At 32.6% G+C, this 11,106-nt stretch overlaps 3 protein-coding genes across 3 annotated transcripts in view; 2 read left to right on the top strand and 1 right to left on the bottom strand.

Annotated features, from left to right (window-relative positions):
* Positions 1 to 1,535, bottom strand: part of LOC105113520 (peroxisomal membrane protein PMP22-like) — a 3,373-nt gene extending 1,838 nt beyond the window's left edge. The window contains exons 1-2 of the mRNA XM_011009724.1: positions 1,298 to 1,535; positions 837 to 935 (exon numbers count right to left, since the gene is read on the bottom strand). Coding sequence (XP_011008026.1) covers positions 837 to 935; positions 1,298 to 1,369 — 171 coding nt within the window. The 5' untranslated portion in view covers positions 1,370 to 1,535. The remainder of the gene's footprint in view (positions 1 to 836; positions 936 to 1,297) is intronic.
* Positions 1,536 to 4,868: 3,333 nt separating this feature from the next.
* Positions 4,869 to 6,143, top strand: LOC105113528 (probable F-box protein At4g22030). The gene has a single exon (XM_011009731.1). It carries the CDS (start codon positions 4,869 to 4,871, stop codon positions 6,141 to 6,143), a length of 1,275 nt encoding a protein of 424 aa, XP_011008033.1.
* Positions 6,144 to 8,344: 2,201 nt separating this feature from the next.
* Positions 8,345 to 9,601, top strand: LOC105113529 (probable F-box protein At4g22030). The gene has a single exon (XM_011009732.1). It carries the CDS (start codon positions 8,345 to 8,347, stop codon positions 9,599 to 9,601), a length of 1,257 nt encoding a protein of 418 aa, XP_011008034.1.
* The last annotated feature ends 1,505 nt before the right edge of the window (positions 9,602 to 11,106 follow it).

The raw sequence follows: 11,106 nt of genomic DNA on the forward strand, positions 1-11,106 counted from the left end.
AATAAGTTAATTTATTCCTGCTGAATAAGATCACCACACAAAAATCCTCATTCAAAATTTTATTGCTGAATATTTTCTCTTCAAGTAGCTTGCTGAAATACAAGCTAAACAACTCGATTTATACTAATCCTAGATCTATCTTGAAGCAGAAAAAATCCTAATAAATAATTATAGAGCTACAATATACTTGGTATACCTAAACTAAATAGGAAAAATAAAATTACCAAGCAAAATATTTGATTTCCTAAACTAAATAGAAAAAAATAAAAACACAATAAATAATAATATTTTCCTAAAATAAATAAGAATAAAAATAACAAAGGAAACAAATACTTTTCCCCCTAAAAATCATCCTGCATCATTTTTCAATCACGATTTCCTTTCTTTGCTTTCAATAGCCCTTGACTATTTGATATCAAGCCTGATACACATTCACCAAGCAACGTCAACATGGTTCAATTTTGAAACAGAGGAAACAATTTAGAAACCAATGCAAAGTTGCAATTTCTCTATCACAGTACACCAGTCTACAACTAACTGAACTACACTGAGATAAGCTGACTTCATTGAGCTAAAGCTGATAATCCAAACTTCCCACAAAATCTCTCAGCTTTCCTACTATTTCCTATTTACTATCAATTAGAATTCTGCTTACTCCAGAGTCCTATCGCATAAATTGTTAAGGATTCTGGTTCTGCCGATCAATGAAGTTAATGTATTCTATAATAAAAATCAAAAGGGAAAAATAAACTGAATGGTATAAAACTCACACGGCTCGATCAGTTTCATTGGAAAACAATTGAAGGTAATGATATGAGAAAGAAACTAGCTTGTACCACTTTGAGCAAAATCCTTTTAATTTGAAGTTTCTGAATGCCAGAGAGTTTCTGTGATACTATGTCACTGAGAGCTGACAACACCCCTGCTGTAATTGCCTGCATTACACAAATTTTCTTACAACATCAGATCGCATTACTAATTCACAAAGGTTAACAATTAAAAATTTAGATCTCAATTTTTCACCTCCAAACTCAAAACAATTGCAATTATCAAGAGGGCAGTTGACCTCAATTTCCCATTTTAAAAAAATTCAGAAAACTGCAAAGACCCAAACTGTCATCACATTCTTCCCTCAACCAAAGTAACCCAAAAAAAATCAAGCCAAGAAAAAAGAAAAAACTAGAAAAGATTCAAACTTTCATCAATTTCTTCCTCAATCAAAGCAACCCATCAAAACCAAATCCAAAACAAACAAGAATACACATAAAAAACAGAGAGATTGTTTTCAAATACAGACCTTAGTTCTTAAGGGGTGTTGTTGAAGCTGTAACATATACTGTTGCAGTCCCTTCTTTGCTACTGACCCCATTTTTGTTTTTCCTTTCTCCTCTCAGATTGAGCAAGGAAGACTCAACTTTTTATACTAATAATCACTCTCACCTAACTCCCTCTCGTCTCCTCTCTTGCTAACCTGACCAGCTGCTCGCTCTAAAATATCTAACAAGACATAAAAAAGTGACAAGTGGTCCTTAAGTTTTGGATTCTCAGTTCTGTCTATGTAAGCCAATCAGCAACATGAGTTACATGAGTTGACCATATTCACAACCAGAGTAGTTAAGCGTAAGTAGGTGATTAACCGGTGGTGCCACGTTCAAGTCACAAATTCATTATCATAATTTATAATTTCGTTCAATAATTTTTTTAAGACAAAAAATATCATTATTTAAAAATTAAAACAAGATTTTAATTAAATTAATTGAATCATACCAGATCAATATCAATTATGGATTGAATTTTTTTATAGATCAAAAGATAACATGATCGTGTACCGGACTTTAAAACAACATGGGGATATTCAATGCCCTTTGCTGTGGAAATAGCTACCGTATAGCAAATTTTTTAGCTGGTCAAGAAAATGATTTGCTAACCCTTCTATTTGTTTATGGACGCTAACTTGAAAATGTATAATTATTGTGATTTGACTTTTCTTTTGATAAATCATATGCCTCTCTCTCTCTACTTGCATCTCTCTCTCTCTACTTGCATCTTGATGTTAATTTTTTTTTTTAATTTTTTTATCTGATTAGGGTATCAAGTTGATGATTTCTAGAGAATAATAAATGATCAAGAAAATATTCTTTGATGGAATCATAATTTAATTTGTGTTACACCTTTGTATGAAAATGATAGATTATTTGGTTTAGGAAGAAGGTCGTATTTTTGGAATTATTCAAAGAAATAAGCTATCCACATCAAAATTAGGTATCCATAATAAAGAAAAAATTTATATAGTTTAAGGGTAAAGATATTTTAATTTTTTTGATTAACTCACCTACAACTAATTAATTATCTTAGCATCAAATGGGATGGCACTACGCTAATGGCTAGCACAAAGCTATATGGAACTCATCCATGAGAAGAGTGCTTCTTGTATACACTATATCTATTTTGACCAATTAAAATTATAACAGCGGAGCTTCAATACCAATTTTAATGACAATTTACGATCAAGCTTTTTTAATGGCAATTTAAGATGGGGTGCTATTCGGTTTAGAGTCTAGGTTATTGGTTCATTGGGTAAATCTAAATTCATTCTAAAATAATATTATTTTAAACAAAATTTTTTTAAAAAAATTATTGATATTAACTTGATTAGATCTCTTCTAAATTTGATTCCGTGAACTAAGTTATAAGTTAATTTATTTAGTTATTAAGTTTAACTAGTTATCATCCAAAATAATTAGATTTTCTATTAACCTTGAATAAATAGGTTAAAGTTGGTATATAATTAGAGTATAATAACTATATTTACCTTGCAATAAAAATATTTATCAAAATTTCAACATTTTTTATTTTTTAATTAGTAGGGCTTCATTTGTATGTTTAGGCTTTCTTATGTATTATATTGTTAGCTTTATTTTTATTTTGTTTTGGCCCAAGTTTGTTTTATTTGGACTGGATGTTCTTTCATGTGTACTTATATGACTTGACCTACAAAGTCTAGAACACTACCACTTTATAATAAAGATTTCTCAATGATTAAAAAAAAAAAAAACTTCCTTCCTTTTCTTGAAAAATATATAAAAAAGTTAGAGATTCAAACCATTCCTTTTCTTGTATGGAAGCAACTTTGGGTTTTCCATTTTAAAGCGAGTTTTTCTTGCTATCAAATATTTTGATATCTAAATTAAATTTTGATAAATCATCTATATATAAATTGAAATATTGTTTTTTATATAAAAATATGTTAATATCTTTTTAATTAAATTTGAATTCAAAACTTACTTCATAGACAACACCTTAAAACCTAAAATCATAATTATTAAAACTCAATTAGGTTAACTTAATAAATTCATGGTTTAGAGTTAAATTGATCCATCAAAATCATCAATTCAATAATTAGAAATTATTTTTTTAAATAAAATAATGATTTTTTAATAAAAATAATTCATTTGAATTTGACTATTGAGGCGCAAATTTATCCAATACTTAATTTATTTGATTTTATACTTAATTTATTTAAGATTTTAATACTTGAGTTTTGAGAGAAAATATATAGCAAGTCGTTGAAAAATCAGGGAGAAGAAAGCGAGTGCTTTGTTGGCCAAAATCTTTACATATCATTTTCCACGTAGTTTGTTTATTTATTTTAAATAAAACGAACTACGTGTCGTTCACCCTATTAAAAACAAAAGGATAGAAGGTCATGGCCACGTAAGCAAGCTGAGTCATTTAGCCCAAGCATCTAATTTTTTTAATACGATTTTTTAGGTTTTTTTTTTAAATCTTAATGAAAATTTATTATAAATAAAATAATTCAACTTATGCTTAATTGCATATAATATATCAAGACACTATTTTTAATATTTGTTTATATTAAAACTTGCGTTTATATTTATGATAAAAAACTATGTTTCCGTTAAAAAAAGTATATTAATAATGAAATGTAGTTTATATTGAAGATATACATTTTTCTTACTTAAAATTACGCAAAATTTAACAAAAAATTATTTTGATTGCTTTTACTTTTAATTAAAAAACCTTTCTATTAATTAAAAAAATGTTTTTTGTAAAAAGAAATCGCATGAACAAGAAAAAGAATATTTTTTTAATAAAAAATATATTTTTAAAATTAAAATCATAATATTTTTTACGAATATTTTTTTTAATGGTAAGAAAACTAAATAAAAAATAGATTTTGAAAATCATCTCGTGATATCACGCGAACAAATAACAAAGTATCATCTAAGCAAATTAAATTGGTGATTAAACAGTAAATTTTTAATTTTTTTTCTTCATAACCTGAAAAGTAACCCAACTTTTCCTTTATTTCCCTTATTCTTAATTTTATTCTAATCCCAATTAACAAGTAAATGATGTAATCAATGAGAAGACACTGGCCAATTCCAAAATATTCTAGTTTTCTGCTGTTCTTTATATCGTGAGACTAACTTGTGGAAGGGGCAATAAGAACTTGAAGCATGAGCTAATATATTTAGTCCAAATCAAGAAAATTTTGCATGAGCAATGATGCCACAAGAAGCTGGGAAAATGGAAACTATAACAGCAGAATTGATCAATTTAAGTTGCAGTCTAAGGCCCGGCAGAGGCAGAGGCAGAGGCTGGAGTAAGAATCTTGAAGTAGACAAATATTCCATGCGGTGAACGGGTCCGGTCAGCAGCCACAAGCCAATGTTGTGTTGGACGTTGTCAGCTCTATTATGCAGTCAATTCAACACAGATGACCTTCACCGTTGGTTGCTATATATGCCTTCCGTTGTCTTCCTCCATTTTCACCATCAACCTCTCCTCATACGTACAAACAAATTAAAGAAACCAAAGAAAATCAAAGAAATCCCATATACAAGATGCCATCTTTGCAAGCTTCAAGCTTTCTTTTCTCTTCTACTTGTAGGTGTTCAACAAGAACCCACGCAGCCATTTCAATCCCTAAACTTCCAAGAATTCCTTTTTCAGCTCCAAAAAATCCATTGAAACCGGTTGAGGATTTGAATTTACGAGATGGGTTCAAAGCTACAATCCCATTAGAAAACAATAATGTTGCAAATAACACAAGACTTGATCAATATGAACCAATCATTTCTACAACCAGTACTACAGCGACAGCCAAGCTTTATGCGATCTTGGAAGCTGTCGGTGATAGAGTAGAGATGCATGGAAATGTTGGCGAGCAACGTGACAACTGGAACAAACTTCTTTTGAACTCAATTAATATGATCACTCTCACAGCTGCAACTATGGCTGGTGTAGCAGCAGGTGGCGCAGCAGGAGCTCCACTTTTGGCTTTGAAGTTATCGTCAACTCTTTTATTTTCTGCTGCTACAGGAATGTTAATCATCATGAACAAAATCCAACCTTCACAGCTCGCAGAAGAGCAAAGAAATGCCACGAGATTGTTCAAGCAACTTTATAGCCACATACAAAACACACTAGCTCTTCATGATCCTACTGATACAGATGTGAAGGATGCAATGGACAGAGTTTTGGCTCTTGATGAAGCTTATCCTCTTCCTTTGTTAGGGAAAATGATTGAAAAGTTTCCTGACAAATTTGAGCCTGCTATTTGGTGGCCTAAGTCAAACAAGTCTCACAGTAGAAAACACGTGAAAGCACAAGGAAAGAATGGGTGGAGTGAGGATCTTGAAGAGGAAATGAGGGTGGTGATTGAAGTGATAAAAAGAAAAGACAGTGGAGATTATATGAGACTTGGGAACTTGGCATTGAAGGTGAACAAGATTTTAGCCGTCTCAGGTCCACTGCTTACTGGCATTGCAGCTGCTGGGTCTGCCTTTGTAGGCCATGGATCATGGGCAGCAATCATGGCAGTCACAGCAGGTGCATTGGCTAGCACAGTAAATACATTTCAGCACGGTGGCCAAGTTGGTATGGTGGTTGAAATGTATAGAAACAGTGCTGGATTCTTTACTCTTTTGGAGGAATCAATTAAATCCACAATTCAAGAGAAAGATTTGGAGAGAAGGGAAGATGGAGAAATGTCTGAAATGAGCGTTGCACTGAAGCTTGGAAGAAGCTTGTCACAGCTTAGAGATCTTGCCAGAAAATCAACTTCTTCTCATATAGATGGAAGCACCATAGATGAGTTTGCTAGCAAACTATTTTGAGAGTAGATTTTTCTACATTACTAGCTAATCCACATTCCTTCATTACGTTCTAATACCGATTCCTTTGTACAAACTACAAAGTGAAAACTTGTTTGCAAATCCAATATTTTTTTATTTTATTTTTGCATTATAAAATTTTAAATTGTCAACACCTCCATTGAATTGTTGAATCAAGCTAACAAACTCTGTTTTGTTGTTCTATCATGAGATCAAATGGAGTGCGATATGATGTTATTTCTAGCTGTGGAAATCAAGGGTTGGCCATGCAATGGTAGAAATTTGAAGTATACATGTTAATAAGGGTTGAACAGGTCCCGTCAGCAGACATTGTCTACTCTTCCTGGCAGTCAATTTTTTGAATTCGATTCAAAAGATATCACCTCCACTTTTAAGATGTTTTCTTTTTGGGTTACTACTAGATAGTTACTTGCGTTACATTATATACCAGGTTAATTTTTATTTTTAATATATACTATTTTTAAAATAAAAAAAAATCTAGAATCAAAGTTATTAATTTAAAAAAAAACAATAAGCTTGATTAATTTAATAATATAATTATAAAAAAATCAATAACAAAAAAAACAAAAAACAAAAAATAAAACTGAAGATAACTAATAAAAAAATATTGAATGCTTGCTAATATTTTGAAAACATGCCCTCAAATATTTTTAAAATATTTTAATAATTTTATTTGATAACAAAATAAAAATTAATTTTTTTAAATTAAGTATTATAAATAACTTCCACTTGGTCTCTCATGCATTATCAACCTCTTGTCCTAGATAAATATTGATACGAAGTATTCAATTACATTACAACTTCGTATAACAAAACTAACTTTTAAATACATTTCTTTATAAAACTGACTAAAATAAATTATAGATATACATTATACAATATTTCATAATTGTCAGTAATATATTTTTTATGATATTCTTTTTTAATTTAAGTGACAATTGTATGTATCTTTACTTAAACCAAATGACTTATTACCAAATATCAATCAAATCTTATCATAATTACAAGTAATATTGATATAATTGATTTTGAAAGTTACATAAATGTCACTAATTAAATATAATAAAGATAATTGCTTAAAATATCACACATAATTTTCTCTCCTGTCTTCTCTTTCATAGGCTTGGCTACCCACATATTTTTAGCCTACATGCATGTCAGGCACACATATCACACCATCCTGTCTTAGCCCATAAACTCAGGCCACCACTTTCACCAGCCACACAAGATATCCTTTTCTAGTGCTAGTGATCACCATAATCTCTAGAGACATAACCATTGTACTATTACAGCCGGCTTAATGCCAATGAAAATCTTGAGGAAAACTATGAATGAAATATTTTAAAATATTTATAAATGGCGAGGATGATCAGGTATGAAGGCATAGGACTCTTATGACAACAGATATACTAAAAATCCATGCTTACACTCTCAAGTTTCTTGCTTCTGTAATACTTTTATTAAATTAAGTATTAAAGAGTCTGTTTTGTAGGTGATAACTAGTTACCTAACCCAACAACCAATCCACTACTAGCTGTCAAGGATCAAATCCATTTGAAGTTCATCAATACCTAATATTTCCTTCAAGAGTATGATCTTGCATGAGTCTTTGGCTTCCGTGATTTTTAAGGGCATATACGTACAAGGCAAGGGCAGTGGCTTTCCACCGGGACAATAAGGACGTGGTGTTCTTGTGCTTCCATGACAATTACATCTCGTGAAATAACCAGAGCCGAGAGTTCGAAGTTATCGGTCAGCTTCCATATAAATTTTGCCTTTATATAATTCGGAAGAATTAATGATATTTCCATGGATGGGATTTAAGAAACAAGAGGTCCCCTACTCGTGGAAGTCAACTCTTAAGAAAATCTTGCATGAGTGATGGTGTCGCAGGAAGCTAAGGTAGGATACAACCGCTGCAGATCAAGTTTTACAATGTCAGACCTGAGACCAAAGAAGGACAAATCAAAAGGGGTGAATTGATCCAGTCAGCAGCCAACGTGGTGGTTTGTCAACTCTACAATACAGTCAATTCAACCCATATGACATTTTCTTTCCACTTATGGTGGTTGCTATAAATACCTTCCATGGCCTCCCTCCATTTTCATCCATCATCAACCCTCTCCTCCTACATACAAAGAAACCAAAGAACAAAAGAAATCAAAGAAAACCCATATTACAATATGGCCTCTTTAAGAGCTTCAGGCTTGCTATTCTCTTCATCTTCTTGTAGCTGTTCAAAGGGAATCAATGCTGCCATTTCTGTCCCTAAACTTCCAAGGATTCGTTTCCCAGCTACAAAAACTCCATTAAAATTAGAGGAGGAACTGAATTTAAGAAATGGGTTCACAAGTACAATCCCATCAGAAAACACAGGACTGGATCAACATCAGCCAATCAAGTCTACAACTAGTACTACAGCATCTGCCAAGCTTTATGCAATCCTAGAAGCTGTTGCTGATAGAGTTGAGATGCACAAAAACATCGGCGAGCAACGTGACAATTGGAACAAACTTCTCTTGAATTCCATTAATATGATCACTCTCACAGCTGCAACTATGGTTGGTGTTGCGGCAGGTGGTGCAGCAGGAGCTCCTCTTTTCGCTTTAAAGTTATCATCAACTCTTTTATTTTCAGCAGCAACAGGGATGTTAATAATCATGAACAAAATCCAACCTTCACAGCTCGCAGAAGAGCAAAGAAATGCAACAAGATTGTTCAAGCAACTTTATAGCCAAATTCAAACTACACTTGCTCTTCGCGATCCTACCGAATTAGACGTGAAGGATGCAATGGAGAAAACATTGGCTCTTGATAAAGCTTACCCTCTTCCTTTGTTAGGGAAAATGATTGAAAAGTTCCCTGAAAATTTTGAGCCTGCTGTCTGGTGGCCTAAACCACATGAATCCCCAAGGAAACAGCACAAAACACAAGCGAAGAATGAGTGGAGTGAAGATCTTGAAAAGGAAATGAGGGAGGTGATTGAAGTGATAAAGAGGAAAGATAGTGAAGATTATATGAGACTAGGAAGCTTGGCATTGAAGGTAAACAAAATTATGGCCATCTCAGGCCCATTACTTACAGGCATTGCAGCTGCTGGGTCTGCCTTCGTAGGCCATGGATCATGGGCAGCAATAGTGGCAGTGACAGCAGGTGCTTTAGCTAGCACAGTCAGTACATTTGAACATGGAGGGCAAGTTGGCATGGTGGTTGAAATGTACAGAAACTCTGCTGGATTCTTTAAACTCTTGGAGGAATCAATTGAATCCACAATTCCAGGGAAAGATTTGGAGAAAAGGGAAGATGGAGAAATGTTTGAAATGAATGTTGCATTGAAGCTTGGAAGGAGCTTGTCACAACTTAGAGATCTTGCTAGAAAATCATCGACTTCTCATGTACATGGAAGCACCATAGATGAGTTTGCTAGCAAACTTTTTTGATAGTATATATTAGACCTCTCTGTCCATAACTAATCCACATTCTTATAAAAATTCTTTCTGTACGTTAAAGTAACATGTACAGATTAACCCTTATAATTTCTTTTGTAAATGATATTAAATTTTTTTCATCAAGATGTTATGTATGAAAAACTTCTCTTTTACTTTGCAAGGATGATAATTATCACTAAATTCATGAGATTTGATATCTAAAATGTAAAGGGAATCAATGTTCTTAAATTTTACATTTTTTCCAAGTGGCTGTAGTTCGAAGAGAGCATTGTCAAATATTACAGGTTTCATATATTTTTGGCCCTGATGCTTACGGCTAGTTAAATATATGTTTCTCAAGCCCTCAAGTTATTGAATAATATAGTTCCAAAGATTTGGAGAAATATCCGAGTTGATTGAGCCATCATTTAAGCCACGAAATTCATAGTTTGGTCTTTGTGTGCTCTGATTCAAAGCTATAATATTTTTATACATTCCAAGAAGAGAAATGTCAAAGTATAAAGTTTTGAATAATCAGATGTCACAGCTTTTTTATTTTAATGAGATGTGAACAGTGGAACTTAGAATGAATGGACTTGAATTTAATTTCAAGCCATTTACAGGGCTTAAAGAATCAGTCCAATATGGCCCAAATAGAAAGTCAGTCAAAAGTGGTTAATTCTATTTCCAAATTGTTTTTTAAATTATTTTTAACTTAAAAGATATTAAATTAATATTTTTATTATATAATAATTTTTTAAAAAAATATAAAAAAAAATCATTTTAATACAATTAAAAAGCATCTTTCCGCATTACCAAACTTTAGTTGAGATTATGAGTATCACCTTTCGTCATAAAAATTGTAAGGATGAGATGTGCCCAGTCCTCTTGGGATTGTTATTGGAAACACCAACAGTGGACAAACAAATTGTTCATGGTCAAGGGTTAAAAATAAATTTGAGGATTTAATCAAGCTCTTGAACAGTAGCCGCGAATGAGAGATATGTTTGAACATCCTGGGGGGCAAGCGCTTTGTGCTTTGCTTTTCTTGTATTATGGGCTGACTCCGTCGCTTATCTCATCTTTCCAAAGCATGGTAGCAGCAGATGTGCATCGGTCAGCAGATCTTCGGTATTCCAGAGGTCTTTTACCAGAAAAGGTCTATTACAGAAACTCTAAAATACGTTGGAAGTCTATCATATATGCTTTGTTGATCAAGTGACAATGGCCTTGGACTCGCACAGTTGATTCTCACAACTTTTGAAAGCTACTTTGCTTTTCGTGTAGACTTGGAAAGGCTTTGGATTTTCTGGAGGTTCAGAGAGGCTTGGAAAAACAAGCCATCGGCTTAAAAATAGTTGAAGAAACAGGCCGAGAGGCAATGAGCTAGTATTAGCATAGCTAGTTTTAGCTATCCAGTGCAGGTCCTCGTGTATAGTAACATACCAAGACATGAGACAGCTCTTTTAAGAACTTATAAGCCACCATACCAAAACCACTACCTATATACAGGAATG

Source organism: Populus euphratica, unplaced genomic scaffold (genome assembly GCF_000495115.2).
Source record: "Populus euphratica unplaced genomic scaffold, PopEup_1.0 scaffold429.1, whole genome shotgun sequence".
Classification (NCBI taxonomy): domain Eukaryota; kingdom Viridiplantae; phylum Streptophyta; class Magnoliopsida; order Malpighiales; family Salicaceae; genus Populus; species Populus euphratica.